Source organism: Lethenteron reissneri, chromosome 37, assembly GCF_015708825.2.
Source record: "Lethenteron reissneri isolate LAM-NWPU_2019-01 chromosome 37, ASM1570882v1, whole genome shotgun sequence".
In the NCBI taxonomy this organism is placed as follows: Eukaryota; Metazoa; Chordata; class Hyperoartia; order Petromyzontiformes; family Petromyzontidae; genus Lethenteron; species Lethenteron reissneri.
In genome coordinates, this window is record NC_083815.1 from 14506746 (window position 1) to 14522351 (window position 15606).

The 15606-nt window shown below is 49.9% G+C and overlaps 1 protein-coding gene across 1 annotated transcript in view; it reads left to right on the top strand.

Moving 5' to 3' along the window:
• Positions 1–5645: 5645 nt before the first annotated feature.
• The window catches only part of LOC133351322 (uncharacterized), a 77875-nt gene continuing 67914 nt past the window's right edge, over positions 5646–15606 (top strand). Inside the window, exon 1 of the mRNA XM_061566422.1 lies at positions 5646–5771. Coding sequence (XP_061422406.1) covers positions 5759–5771 — 13 coding nt within the window. The 5' untranslated portion in view covers positions 5646–5758. The remainder of the gene's footprint in view (positions 5772–15606) is intronic.

The following is a 15606-nucleotide window of genomic DNA, read 5'->3' on the forward strand; positions in this document are numbered from 1 at the left end:
GGCTCGGCGAACGCGACCACCGCCGCCTCCATCAATGGAACGTGAAGAACGGCCCGCAACGAGACTGCAGTCACCAGAGCCGCCAGACCGTGGGTGGATCTCGTGATCCGGCGCTTTCCACGCCGCCGCCGCTTCGCGGGCAACATCATCGACGTTCGCCAAGCCCCTGGCACGGAGCCTGTTGAATGGCGTCACATCACGTCCACACGCAATGTTGCGCATTTTCACCCTGCCATAGCAAAGCCGAAGTCAACCTGTCCTCGATGGCATCGCCCTGGATGGAGAAAGCACAGCCGTGGACAGGACCCGCTCACTCCAGCTGCTCCCTGGGTGGATGCGCCAGTCTTATTGATTGCCTCCCGCGAACAGCGAGATTGCTTTTCGTATTCCAAGACGGTCAATTGCCTAAAACGTTACCGATTATATAATTTTCGTTTAAAGTCGCTGTTATTGGACTAATATGTTGAGTGTATTCGTTAATTGTGCTTGTGCACCACTGCCAAAGCAGAAACATCACCGAATAATTATGTTTGTCAGTTGCTCTTAGGGTGCCACAGTGGCGAGATGTTAACTACCTCGCCTGGTATGCAAGAAGTCGTGGGTTTGACCCGGACGCCTGCTGTATATTTCGAGTTTCCATGGTCTCCCCTTGGTCGTGTGAATTTTTCTCCGGGTCCTCCGGTTTTTCCATTTTTCCATTTAAAATCAAAATGTGTTCGGAGTATTTGGCTGCTGCTATCAATTTCAATGTGCTAAGCCACTTCGTTGAGCTATCATTAGTGATAGCCAGGTCGCTTCTGAAAAACAGCTATTGTAGCTCAGCGGGCATTACCTGGTAAAATAAAAGAGTTTAGATTTCAACGTCGCAATGTTTAAAATTCAATTGGAAAGACGCTGGAGAGATTGCAGCTTGCCCCTCTCCTGGTGAAGGGGAGAAGGGAATTTCCTGTACTCCCCCACCCTTCCCTGAGCCAATGTCCTCATGTGGAGCTCAACAGCGAAGGTGCTCCAGTCCTCCAAGAGGGTGGCAATAATTGGCTCCTCTCGCGCGGTTGATCTGTGAACGTGCCCATGTGTCACGTGCCGAATCCCAATGTCGCCCAAAGGCCCCTTCCCCCCCCAGAAGATTTGTGCCTGGCATGGCCGTGGCTTAATTGTCGTTCTTGGTGTAATCTAAGAAGAGGTTTTACCATATTCTGGCATTAGGATGTTAAAACACCAAATAGATCCTAGATTTGAAGCTTTCGTGACTGCAAGGATTCAGCTATCGTGCTGTGACGGTTCCACCTGAAGACGGAAGCTTGTGTTTGCCTTCGAAACGTCGTGATTTTTATTTTATTTGTATACATTTTTATTTTTTATCTACGTGACTTTACGGAAAAACCTAAGAATACCAAATAGATAACTTTTTGCAGGGCATCAAGTCTGCATTAACCACCACATACTAGTGGCAAACCATGCAAACAAAGATGCTCTGATAATATACACATTCTTTTTGTACTGTTCGACTACTGGCGTCCTCTGGTCTAACACTGGTAGTGAGACTCGGCCATAAAGAAGGCTGCTGTCTTTGGTGTCGGCCAATCCGTTTCAAAGACAATGCACACATAATCAAGAGCATGTGTGCATGCTTGCCATAGGTACGTGTGGTTAATGCAGACTTGATGCCTTTAAAAAATGTATCTGTTTGGTGTTTTAACATCTTAACACCTGTTTTATTGCCACAAATATTCTTATTTTTCATCATTTTTGATACTGGAAAAAAAAAGGCCCCGTAGATATTCGTGTGATCTCGTCGGTTTCCCGCTGAGCCCCGCGCGTGCCACCAACCAGAGGAATGTGCGCTCTGCTGGCCAGCAGTGGTGGTGGAGTAGCTTCCGTGTGTTTGACATATACATTTGAGTCAGAGGTCGCAAACGGGTTTTGATTCCTTACCCGTACCCGGCCGCACCAGGGTCGCAAATGGGTACCCGTAGCCGGCCGGGTACGGGTACCCGTTCCCTACCCGTACCCGTACCCTACCTGAAATGAGTGACAAACGGTTACTCACCAGTGACTCACGGCCTACCCGTACCCGGCCCGGGTACGGGTAGCCGGGTATCGGGTAGGGTACGGGTATCGGGTACCCGGTTGCGACCTCTGATTTGAGTCCAGTGCCGGAAGCTGCGGTGAACCTGCCGCGGCGTAACGGTTCGTAACACTGGATTTGGAATCCAGAGGTTCTAGAGTTAGATTCCATCTCCCGGTAAGGAAATTAAATGAACGGTGCGGTTTTTGTTCTGTTTAAATCTTCCCCATCTCTTGTCAACCCGGCGGCCTATTGGCAGGTGGTTGTGTGGTGGCGTCAAGTGTGGGCACCGCCACTGCCTCCAAGACATCTCGCCATGGTCCGGTAGATCTTGCGAAGGCCCTTCCACCAGCAGTGGTGTCAGTGAGCTATTGCAGGGCTGCACCTTTGACATTTGACCAAGGCTACATCGATGTGGAAAGTCAACAGTGGTCCTATGGAGAGTAGCCCTCGTCATGGAAATGTGGAGTTGCCACTGCTGGCCCCGGTGTGTTAATGGAGATATGTGCTGCCTAATTGTTTTGTCGGGGCCGAGGTTCGATTTCCGATTGGGGTGCCTCTCTGTGTGTCGTTTCTATGTTCTCCCTCTGCGTTGCGTGGGTTTGCTCCGGGTTATCCGGGTTCCTTCCATAGCTAAAAACCCCATACAATGGAACTGGTTTTGTCCACACTTCACAATGCTGAAAACTACCTGCAATGACTCAATTGGGAGTACACAACAACAGCATCGACCACGCACCCGCTCTGGTGGCTCAGGGGTTTTAATGGGACTTGCCGCCTCGGTGGCGAGATGTTGACTACCTCACCTGGTATGTAGAAGGTCGTGGCTTCGATCCCAACCCTGACTGCCTAGATTTGGAGGTTGCGCGTGCTCCCCGGGTCCATCGGGTTTTCTCTCCACGTCTGCTATGCATCTCGACACGATAAGCTACTTTGTTGAGCGATAATTTGTGAACAAGTCGCTTCTAAAAAGAGTCGTATTGGGCCTTGCTCTGGTAAAATACAAAATAGTAAAACGTTTTCTGCGAAAACTTGGCAGGACCCTCCTGGAAACGAGTTGCGACGTTGAGAGTTTCCCTGAGTAGAAAGAAAAACGTGTAATGATAATAATTGTCCAATCTCATTGAGTCGGAATACTGCTCCATCTTCTTGCCAACGTGCCAATCACAATCCGTCTCTCCTCCGTGCTGACGAGCCACCACTGCTCTTAAGCAATGCACTCTTCTTAATTAATGTACTTCATGTTCTCTTGTCCACCGTGTGAGGCCGCTGCTAATGGCGGTGAAGTGTTTTCGGCCGGTGCAATTAGCCGCAGCTGAGAAGAAGCCATTAATTACAGACCCCTGCAATGAATGCCCTTCTTCCTCGGCGCTGTCGTTGACTACCACTGGTTACTGGGACGCTCCCATTGCATGCGAATATTCCAGCGATGTGTATAGCAAACTAAGTAAGCAGACAGTGTCTCCTTCTAGATTTGAAGCTTTCGTGACTGCAAGGATTCATATTCTTAGGTTTTTTCGGTAAAGTCACGTAGGTAAAAAATTAAAGTTAATAAAAGTATTTTATTCTTATTTTACTTTTATTAACTTTAATTTTTTACCTACGTGACTTTACCGAAAAAACCTAAGAATATAGTGTCTCCTTCACGTATGCTCTGGGTCGCGTAAGAAATCATCTTACATTGTTCATGTGCAGGCACTGGCATTGGAAGAAGACGGACGGCCCGTTTGTCTAGTTAGTTATATTCACCACAACTGACGCTCGTGATAATGCAGTTAGCTTACTTGACACCCTTTTAGACTTGGATTTTTTTAAAATAAATATAAATGAATGGAAGAATTGTGATATATGCCCCTTGATAATACGTCAGTAATAACACCGAGTGTGTGAATGACAGTTAGCTGTAGGCTGATGTATATTTAACCGCTGATGTCCTGGTAGTTCTCGACTTACAAACACCCGCACTTACGAAGACCCGCACTTACGAACCAGCTACTATGAAGTTTGTGTTTTTGTGTTTTTTGAAACATGGACTTAAAATGCGAGCTCGCACTTGCAAAGTGAATCGTGGAACTATTTTGTTCAGTGGAGCGATCCTCAGTGTGATGTAATAAGTCAGCCTCGCGCTGGGAGTGTCTGTGTGTGTGAAAGTGAATGTGTGAAAGTGAGTGTGTGAGCGTGTGTGTGTGAACGTGTGTGTGTGTGAACGTGTGTGTGTGAGCGTGTGTGTGTGAAAGTGTGCGTGTGAAAGTGAGCGTGTGTGTGTGTGAAAGTGAGTGTGTGTGTGTGAAAGTGAGTGTGTGAAAGTGAGTGTGTGAAAGTGAGCGTGTGTGAAAGTGAGCGTGTGTGAAAGTGAGCGTGTGTGAAAGTGAGCGTGTGTGAAAGTGAGCGTGTGTGAAAGTGAGCGTGTGTGTGTGAAAGTGAGTGTGTGAGCGTGTGTGTGTGAAAGTGAGTGTGTGTGTGTGAAAGTGAGCGTGTGTGAAAGTGAGCGTGTGTGAAAGTGAGCGTGTGTGAAAGTGAGCGTGTGTGAAAGTGAGCGTGTGTGAAAGTGAGCGTGTGTGAAAGTGAGCGTGCGTGAAAGTGAGCGTGTGTGTGTGAAAGTGAGTGTGTGAGCGTGTGTGTGTGAAAGTGAGTGTGTGAGCGTGTGTGTGTGAAAGTGAGTGTGTGAGCGTGTGTGTGTGAAAGTGAGTGTGTGAGCGTGTGTGTGTGAAAGTGAGTGTGTGAGCGTGTGTGTGTGAAAGTGAGTGTGTGAGCGTGTGTGTGTGAAAGTGAGCGTGTGTGAAAGTGAGCGTGTGTGAAAGTGAGCGTGTGTGAAAGTGAGCGTGTGTGAAAGTGAGCGTGTGTGAAAGTGAGCGTGTGTGTGTGAAAGTGAGCGTGTGAGCGTGTGTGTGTGAAAGTGAGTGTGTGAGCGTGTGTGTGTGAAAGTGAGTGTGTGAGCGTGTGTGTGTGAAAGTGAGTGTGTGTGAAAGTGAGCGTGTGTGAAAGTGAGTGTGTGTGAAAGTGAGCGTGTGTGAAAGTGAGCGTGTGTGAAAGTGAGCGTGTGTGAAAGTGAGCGTGTGTGAAAGTGAGCGTGTGTGAAAGTGAGCGTGTGTGTGTGAAAGTGAGCGTGTGAGCGTGTGTGTGTGAAAGTGAGTGTGTGAGCGTGTGTGTGTGAAAGTGAGTGTGTGAGCGTGTGTGTGTGAAAGTGAGTGTGTGAGCGTGTGTGTGTGAAAGTGAGTGTGTGAAAGTGAGTGTGTGAGCGTGTGTGTGTGAAAGTGAGTGTGTGAGCGTGTGTGTGTGAGCGTGTGTGTGTGAAAGTGAGGGTGTGAGCGTGTGTGTGTGAAAGTGAGTGTGTGAGCGTGTGTGTGTGAGCGTGTGTGTGTGAAAGTGAGTGTGTGAGCGTGTGTGTGTGAAAGTGAGTGTGTGAGCGTGGGGGGACACGGGGGGGAGGGAGAAAGAGGCTCGGGAGGGGGAGGGAGGTGGAGACGCGAGGGGGGAGATGGGGACACCGGGAGGAGGTTGTCGAGAGGAGGCACGAGGAGGGAGCGATGGAGACGTGAGGTGGGAGGGGGAGGAGGAGGAGACACGAGAGGGAGGAGGCGGAGTGCCCAGTGAGGAGCTGCTCCTGCTGCTGCTGCTCTGGGTGCGCCACTTCTCGGCGCTGCTGCTGCTGAATCTGAGCGCTCCGCTCCGGGTGTCCGCGCCGCGTCCATGAACTCAGCAGGTACAGCGCCTGCTGCTGCTGTTCCTGCCGCTGCTGCTGCTCCTCCTACTGCTCCTGCTGCTGTTCCTGCCGCTGCTGCTGCTTCTGCTGTTGCTCCTGCCGCTGCTGCTCCTGCTCCTGCTGTTGCTCCTGCTGCTCCTGCTGTTGCTGCTGCTGCTGCTGTTCCTGCCGCTGCTGCTGCTTCTGCTGCTGCTCCTGCCGCTGCTGCTCCTCCTCCTGCTGTTGCTCCTGCTGCTCCTGCTGTTGCTCCTGCTGCTTCTCCTGCTGCTGCTGCTCCTGCTGTTCCTGCTGCTGCTGCTCCTGCTGTTGCTGCTGCTCCTGCTGTTGCTGCTGTTGCTGCTCCTGCTGTTGCTGCTGCTTCTCCTACTGCTGCTGCTGCTCCTGCTGTTGCTGCTCCTGCTGCTGCTGCTCCTGCTGTTGCTGCTGCTGCTCCTGCTGTTGCTCCTGCTGCTGCTGTTGCTGCTGCTTCTCCTACTGCTGCTGCTGCTCCTGCTGTTGCTGCTCCTGCTGCTGCTGCTCCTGCTGTTACTGCTGCTGCTCCTGCTGTTGCTCCTGCTGCTGCTGCTCCTGCTCCTGCTGTTGCTGCTCCTGCTGCTGCTGCTTCTGCTGCTGCTGCTGTTGCTGCTGTTGCTGCTGCTCCTGCTGCTGCTGCTGCTCCTGCTACTGCTGCTGCTGCTCCTGCTGCTGCTCCTGCTGCTGCTCCTACTGCTACTGCTGCTGCTCCTGCTGCTGCTGCTACTGCTGCTGCTGCTACTGCTGCTGCTGCTACTGCTGCTGCTGCTACTGCTGCTCCTGCTGCTGCTCCTGCTGCTGCTGCTCCTGCTACTGCTGCTGCTGCTCCTGCTGCTGCTCCTGCTGCTGCTCCTACTGCTGCTCCTGCCGTTGCTGCTGCTCCTCCTGCTGTTGCTGCTGCTGCTCCTGCTGCTGCTCCTACTGCTGCTCCTGCTGTTGCTGCTGCTCCTGCTGCTGTTGCTGCTGCTGCTCCTGCTGCTGCTCCTGCTGCTACTGCTGCTCCTGCTGCTGCTCCTGCTGCTGTTGCTGCTGCTACTGCTGCTCCTGCTGCTGCTGTTGCTGCTGTTGCTGCTGCTACTGCTGCTCCTGCTGCTGCTCCTGCTGCTGCTGCTACTGCTGCTGCTTCTGCTGCTGCTTCTCATGCAAGGCTATGGTGTGAACCTATTGGTGTGAAGGTCTGAAGGTATATAGTATATACAGTATATAGTATATACAGTATATAGTATATACAGTATATCGTATAAGGTTATGAAGTGAGGGTCTGAAGATAAAGGTGTGAAAGTATGAAGTGAGTGAAAGGGGTGCTATGTGAGTGTATGGCATGAGGGTGTGCTGTTGGATTATGGGGGTAAAAGTGAGACTCTATGACGCGAGTGAATGGGGTATTCGAGGGTAATAAATAACTAACAACTATTTATTTTAGCAGGTAAGACCCACTGAGCTATATCGATCTTTTTCAGACGCGACCTGTCCACAGATGATAGCTCAACGAAGTGGCTTATCGCCGTGTGGAAATTTATAGCAGCAGAAAATACTCTAAACGCGTGGTGATGTCGATTCTAAATGTGGAGGGAAAAACCGGAGGACCCGGAGAAAAATACACACGACCACACGGGGAGAGAGAGACACGCAAACTCCAAATCTACAGCAGCAGGGGTCAGGGTAGGGATCGAACCCACGACCTCCTGCACACCAGGCGAGGTAGTCAACATCTCCTAGCCACCGTGACGCTTGTGATGGTAATGTGTGAGTGTATGATGGTGTGATAGCGTGATGGGGGTGTGAGGATATGCTGTTAGGATATATGAGTGCTTGTTGTGATATCGTCACCACGATTATCGCGATTATCGCCGCGTGCCCCGTCAGCCTTGTAAGGGGGCAAGGGCTGTTCGGTGAAGACTCGGCACGCGAGGCGGTCGAGTGGCCGTCACCACGCCCGCCTGCCCCGGCCGCCTTTGTCTGTCCCACCACAGACGTTTACGCACCAGGCACTGCGCTCGTTTAAGGCCGAGTCGACGTAGGGGAGGGCCCCCCAAGACATTGTGCGGATGTTGGTCTCGGTGCCGATGTTGGGGGTCGTGAGCGGGGATCGAACTCGGCTCGTCGGGGTTCGTGGCGCGCACGTGGTCACTGGTTTGAACGAGGGCTCTTTATCTTCTTGGTTCTTTCGGTAAAGTCACGTAGAAGGGAAATAATAAAATAATAAAAATAAAACATAATAAAATAATTCTCACGACGTTTCGGCCACAACGCAAGCAGCCGTCCTCAGGTGAAGAACAGGTCTGTCGGGAAGACAGCGTCTGAATGAGCTACTTTACTTGCATCGTGCGATTATAGCTTCACGTGATGTGTCTCGCCGTTAGTCTGTGCAGGAAATCATGATACAAAGGGTTAACTTGATTGGTAATTAGTGCGCAGCTAACTGTACAAAACAATTGTATTTATAACACTATGTAACATGATTTTTGTCCCTGGGTAGTAAGTGTTATTTTTAAATTGCTTATGCCTAAAAAGGTATAGGCAATGGCGATTATTCCCCACATTTTTCCTGAAGAAGACGACGGCTTGTGTTGCGATCGAAACGTCGTAGTTTTTTATTATTTTTTTTGAACCTATCTACGTGACTTTACTGAAAGACTCAAAGAATATGAATTCATGCAGTCACGAAAGCTTTAAGTCAAGATTCCCCACATATTTAGCTTTTGTGTCCAGGACTTTATGTGAAGGAATGACACAAATGCACACCACGTTTTCTCATTGAAAATAGGTACATTTTAAAATATCAATGTCCTCCATAATAGAGGTTTTTGGGTTAGATCGCGTAAATATATGAATGTGTCGTTAAAACCCGCCACCACCCGACACAGCCAACTAGTAAGGGTTGTCACGTAAACAGAACGTGGCCAATTCTTCACTAGTACAGCACTAGTGTGTAGTGTATAGTGTAGTGCATAGTAGTGTATAGTGTAGTGCATAGTGTAGTGTACTAGTACAGCACACCAGTGTGTTGGGGAGCCAAGCCACAACATTTACAAACTGAGTACGACGTTTCGCCAGTAATTACAACGAGCTTCATCGGGCAACAGCCAGATTTGTGGAGAAGTCCACCTGTTTCGTTCCTTATATCAAGGCGTAGATATGTGGACCACCCTTCTGCGCTCTTGCGCAATGTGACAACCCTTACTAGTTGGCTGTGTCGGGTGGTGGCGGGTTTTAACGACACATTTATCTGTTTACGCGATCTAACCCAAAAATCTCTATTATGGATGATATTAGTTGCGAAAGTCCACGTATTAAATATCACTGTCCTGGTCACAAAAGCAAAGTTTGTGGGGAATAATAGCCATTTTCTGTATTTTAGAGGCATAAGCAATTAGGAAATAACACTTACTACCCAGGAACAAAAACTAATTTTGTTACAGTGTTATTAATATGAACTTTACGACTAATTCATGTTTCGGTCTCGATATAATGCTTCAACAAATTAAACGAGCGCGGATAATCGCGACGTTAGTTCACAAAGCGTACCCGTAGGATTCTCGTGGTCCCCGATCTTACGACGGTGTATTCCGTGGTGTCGCTGTATCGTGTAGAACCTCTCGTGGTGGTGGTGGCCGGAGGGAGGGAGGGGGGTGTTATAGGTGATGGTGCGATTCTTGATTCCGCGGGCTGCGTGATGTTCTATTAGCTACCATGTTTGTTTACATTTTAACCAGGTAAAGCCCACTGAGCAATATAATGATTTTATTCAGAAGCGACCTGGCCACAAATGATAGCTCAACAAAGTGGCTTAACGCGAGGTGGTTTATAGCAGTAGCCAAATACTCTCAATGGACGTTGATTCTAAATGTGCAGGGAAAAACTGGAAGACCTGGAGAAAAGTCCACGCGACTACGGGGAGAGAGAGAGAGACACGCAAACTCTTTAGGAGCACGCCGATTGAGGCGACATCCATCCTCCTGTAACCGCTCGATGGTGGCTGCCGACTGCCCGTGCGTAATCCAGAATTGGGGAGGCAGTGGAGGATTTTGGGTTGATGGCAGAAATGTTGTGACGCTCCCATTTCTGTGCGGGCGTCTCGGAGGTGCTTATTCTCTGGCTTGCCAAGAGGAAGGCAGTACAGCAAGTGGGAACTAGTCTTCGTCTGTTCCGATCTGCATGGGATAGAGTGTTGCCCCCTTCCACGTGTGGGTGTTTTTGTTGTTTCCGAGTACTCCGGATCCCTTCCAAATGTAGCGACATCGTTGGATGTCACTTTGTGAAGCCGACCTGGGAGAGGCACGGCGCGCGGTGAAGGTGGATGCACGCAGCCCGGGGTGTCAGCCCCTACAGGATAGAGTGGGGGGGTGTCAGCCCCTACAGGATAGAGTGGGAGGTGTCAGCCCCTACAGAATAGAGTGGGGGGTGTCAGCCCCTACAGGATAGAGTGGGGAGGTGTCAGCCCCTACAGGATAGAGTGGGGGGTGTCAGCCCCTACAGAATAGAGTGGGGGGTGTCAGCCCCTACAGAATAGAGTGGGGGGTGTCAGCCCCTACAGGATAGAGTGGGAGGGTGTCAGCCCCTACAGAATAGAGTGGGAGGTGTCAGCCCCTACAGGATAGAGTGGGGAGGTGTCAGCCCCTACAGAATAGAGTGGGGGGTGTCAGCCCCTACAGGATAGAGTGGGGAGGTGTCAGCCCCTACAGAATAGAGTGGGGGGTGTCAGCCCCTACAAGATAGAGTGGGAGGTGTCAGCCCCTACAGGATAGAGTGGGGGGGTGTCAGCCCCTACAGGACAGAGTGGGAGGGTGTCAGCCCCTACAAGATAGAGTGGGAGGTGTCAGCCCCTACAGAATAGAGTGGGGGGGTGTCAGCCCCTACAAGATAGAGTGGGAGGTGTCAGCCCCTACAGGACAGAGTGGGGGGGTGTCAGCCCCTACAGGATAGAGTGGGGGGGTGTCAGCCCCTACAGGACAGAGTGGGAGGGTGTCAGCTCCTACAGGACAGAGTGGGGGGTGTCAACCCCTACAGGACAGAGTGGGGGGTGTCAGCCCCTACAAGATAGAGTGGGAGGTGTCAGCCCCTACAAGATAGAGTGGGAGGTGTCAGCCCCTACAGAATAGAGTGGGGGGTGTCAGCCCCTACAGGATAGAGTGGAGGTGTCAGCCCCTACAAGATAGAGTGGGAGGTGTCAGCCCCTACAGAATAGAGTGGGGGGTGTCAGCCCCTACAGGATAGAGTGGAGGTGTCAGCCCCTACAGAATAGAGTGGGGGGTGTCAGCCCCTACAGGATAGAGTGGGAGGTGTCAGCCTCGGAACGGGGTTCCAAGAGGCCATGGCACTCTGACCCCGGAGGACACGTGACCGGAGGTGTCCACCCCGGGACCCCCAAAAGGGGGGTTGGGGGGACCACGTGTCCAGGTGGAGATCCTCCTCGAGGATTCCAGAAGGGGAGCGTGGCAAGGGGCGGGGCGAGCCCCGGCAGGCAGGATATCAGCCGGGTCCCTGAGTGGGACCGGGTCGTTGTGATGGGATCCTGAAGAAGGCGTCATGCACGTCCCACGCGCTGCGTTCTACAAGACGGCGACTCGGACCCGAGTTAGAGTCGAGTCCGCTATAGCTACGGTGGTTAGCGTCGAGAGCCTGGTGGTCCACCACCACCACCACAGCGTGTCATCTGGTAAAGGGGCAATTCCCCCTCGTGTTAGCGTGTTAGTGTTGCCTCCAATAGAAGCCTGAGTCTCCGTTTGAGCTCACTACACAAATATAAACACTCGTTTCGATTTAAAGCTTTCGTGACTGCAGGGATTCATCTTCTTGGTTCTTTCGGTAAAGTCACGTAGAAGGGAAGTAATAAAATAATAAAAATAAAACATAATAAAATAATTCTCACGACGTTTCGGCTACAACGCAAGCAGCCGTCTTCAGGTGTTAAGTGGCCGATACCACCTTCACATGGAGGGGACCGCAAGAGCTTGGGCAAATGTTGGAAGGGCCGGCGACGCACCGCGTGGCTGCTGCTGCTGCCTTCCTGCTCGTGTGTGGTCCCTCCTTGCGCCTCTGAGTCGTCTTCCGTCTCTTCAAGAGTAGCCGAATACTGGCCAGTGGCACGGTGCGAGTTTAAATGATTGTTATTGTTATCATCATCAGCATCGTCACAGCGGCGATACACTCCGCTGCTGCTCCTGATGCAGTTGTTCTGGCTTGACCACTGCGTGGGCAATTGTAGTTGCTGCTTTGCATCTACATCAGCCGTACAGTAGAAGAAGAAACGTCGCCACGTATACATTACCCAAAATTAATGCATGATTTATCCTTATTCGCAAGTTACAAGCGAATCGGATTGCGTGACATTTATACACCTCGAACGGTACTTTAATAAACACAACACATGTTCAGAGAGAGATAGATATGCTGTCCTTTACATGATCCAGGTATTTAAATGGGTCACCGTTTAATGAGGTGGGCGCCACGGTAGTGAGATGTTAACAACCTCGCCTAGTATACAGGAGGTCGTGAGTCCGATCCCGACCCTGATGCCTCTATATTTGGAGTTTGCATATCCTCCTCATGGTCGCGTGTTTAAGAATATTTGGCCACTATAAATGTCCACTTGATAAGCCACTTCTTTAAACTATCATTCGTGATAGTTCAAAGCCAGGTCGCTTCTCAAAAGGAGCGATATGGAAGCTCAGTGGACCTTACCTGGTTAAAATAAAATACATAGTTTTGTTTTTTTGGGTTTTGAGCGCATAATGTTTTTTTACAAGAATATTCCGTGCTGCTAAGCCACCAATGCAGTAGCCAGAGCTGCTCGTAATTGCTCCCTGTAAGAGCGGGGATGTTTATTATTACCCACACAGCAAGAACTCACTGACAGCCACGCTGCACAGGAAGGAGAGAGGGCGAGAGAGAGGGGGGGGGGGCAGCGCTGTACTTGCTGGTCACCACTTCTGCGTGCACTGAAACAACAACAACAACACAAATAACGCGGCACATTCATCAGTGTATGACAGGGCAACGTTTCGGGTGACGGCCCTTCTACACAGCACATAGGTCAGAGGGGAAGAGTCAAGGCTTACACGTTTAGAAGTCTACAAAACACCCATATCTGCACCACATAAGCTGCGTAGAGTATCAAAACTCAGTAAAACGCGTTTTTTCACAAATATATTTTTTAAAAAGTGTACCGTCAATTAAGTTTTCTGAATGTTTCCAACATCAATCTTTTAAGGAGAGCCACTTGGCCACTCGCTACCCCCTGCGTGTCTATATTTTGTCGACATCAACTTGGGGGAGTTCATGCCGCTTGGTTCCCACTCCTTCAAGGTACGCAGAGAGGCTTTGGTGGTTTTGTACTTTTCCCCAACGCGACCCTCCCCCCCATTTGCGCCGCCCGGTGTCTGCGTTTGGGGGGGGCGGTTGGGTGGGGGGCCTCATGAAAATTCAGGCTGATGTAATGGTCAGCACAGAGGGCTTGCAATCCAGAGGTCGCCGGTTCGATTTGATCTCCCGTAGTGGCAGTGAAAACAACGGGGCAAGTTTCTCTCATAACGACGTCTCCTCCCCACCCCCTGTCCCTGTCCACCCAGCAGCTGTATAAATGGGTTCGTCACAGCCGATCGGCAGGCTGCGTGCGGTGGAGAGAAACGTGGGCACTCCCAGCACCTCCACAATGTGTCTAGCCAGTGTAGAAGAGTCGGCCAAAATATCCTCTCTGAGGGGCTCATCGGAGCTTCCCTTTGTGAAGGCCCTTCCGCCGGCAGTGGCGTGGGCTAGCAAGTGCAGGGCTGCCCCTTTATCTCATCATGCTCGTAGCAGCTCTGTGGGAAGAAGGCATCCATATATGTGTTTGATCTCAAAATCTGGGGCAGCGTCATCATCCGACGCCTCCTTCATCCGACGCCTCCTTGGACGCCAGCTTCATTCTCGACCCTCCATGTCTCTGGCTGCGGCTGGGTGACACGCTACAGTTTTTGTCTCATTTCTTTTCGTGACCAACAAATGTGTCCCAACTCTCATAGCAGGAAGTGTGCACCGATCACACAAAGATCCTTCCTGCGGCACCATTGGGACGTTACTTTTCACAAGTTCACCTGAACAAAAGTAGTCCAGCCTGATCTCGTCCACCTATACATTTGAATGGTTGTGATTCTGGTCCATCTTAAATCAAGTTCAAGTTCATTTATTTGGTATAGCCCTGTGAGCCGTTCGGCTCTTGAATCGGGTGCAACCGCAACAAACAAAAAAACATCTTAAAGAAACTATGTGACTATGTAACCAAGTGCAAACAGAAAACCCAAGAAAAGACAGCAAAATATTTCAGAAAAAGCACCGTACACCAACGCTGTGTGCAAAAATCGCAGTGGGATGCAAGTCAAACAACAACAACAACCACAAGACAACTTAGATTAAGACCATCAGTTAGGTCCCAGGTGCACACATTCTGATGGACTCTCGTTGTGTCCCGCCGACATGTACCTCTCCATTTGTTTTGTGAACTCGTTGTGCGTGAGGTTTGCTCGTATTTATCCCGAGCCCAACTTTGCAGCCTTCTTTATTAAATTATTCGAACGTTTCCTGCAGTTTATTTCAAGTGGACGTCAGAGTAATGACTATGATTGTCACCTCTCTAAAAAAAGACGTGCGCAATTAAATTACAGCCGAGCAAAATCGAACGGCGGCAGTGAGAACCAAAGATCGAGCCGCTGGTCCTCAGAAGTTGAAAACTAAAATAAAGAGCCATGCTTTCCCAAGTTGTATTATTATTATTAATTCAGTAAAGTACATATACAGAGCTTTTCTCAATCCACTGCTGGATGACTTCCTCGCTACACTGTGCAGGTTGTAGGCAATATTAACCAAACTTTATCACGATGATCAGTGCGGATTGGTGAAAACAGGAAGCATAGAAGTACAGCACAACGATGTAATTATGCAGCCCTCTACTTCCTGCACACCGCTCAATCCTGCAACCTATAACACCTGTTATGCAGGGTGGCTGCTCATCGAAGCACTATGGCTCATTCCCGTTAGGCTCCCAGGATCTGGTGAGAGCTGTTGCATTCTGGGTGATTTGGTTGCAGTAATGTCAGCCACTTTTATTCACTTTTGCTGGCGAGTTATGATATTTTTGGCAAATTCAATTCAACTTCCAGACTGATGCATACACGGCGAGTCTGCGATCTCATGTGTTGGAACGCCGTGTTCCACTTGTTTTTATTGAGCCAGCTTCCTAAACCTTTATTTTAAGAAAACCACTTAATGTAATGAATACGCCTGCCACAGGAAACACTGCATACCACGGAGCAATCAGAATCCGGGTCTCATATCCTGAAGCTGATGTAGTCTGAAATGAAATCAACTAACCCATGACTTCACTGCCCAACTGTCTCTGAACTTAGCATTCTATGTAATATGGGTAGTCTATTAGTGGATGGCATGTTCATTAATCATTGTCATCATCATCATCAATAATTCATATTTTTATCTTGATTTTAATCACCACCATTATTATTACTACCACCATCATCATCATCATCCTCACCTTGCGGGTGCAGGGTGACTCAGAGGTCAGAGTGCTGATATGTTTGGGTTCGAATCCAGGCAGCTTCCCGTGATTAAGCCGAGTCATCAAGTGGAGTGACTTGCTGATCTCAGCACGGTTACCAAAGTCTGCAGCAAAAAAAAAATAGTTTGATTATCATGCGATGAAATGTTTTCTCTGTAGTGGGATTAGTGGGGCAACTGCTGCTCTCTTAATGTGGTTAAGAGCTGACATGAATATATTTCAGAAGCTTTTCTGTGACGCCTCCTTCCACGAGCCCTTTCTGTGGATTTCTGC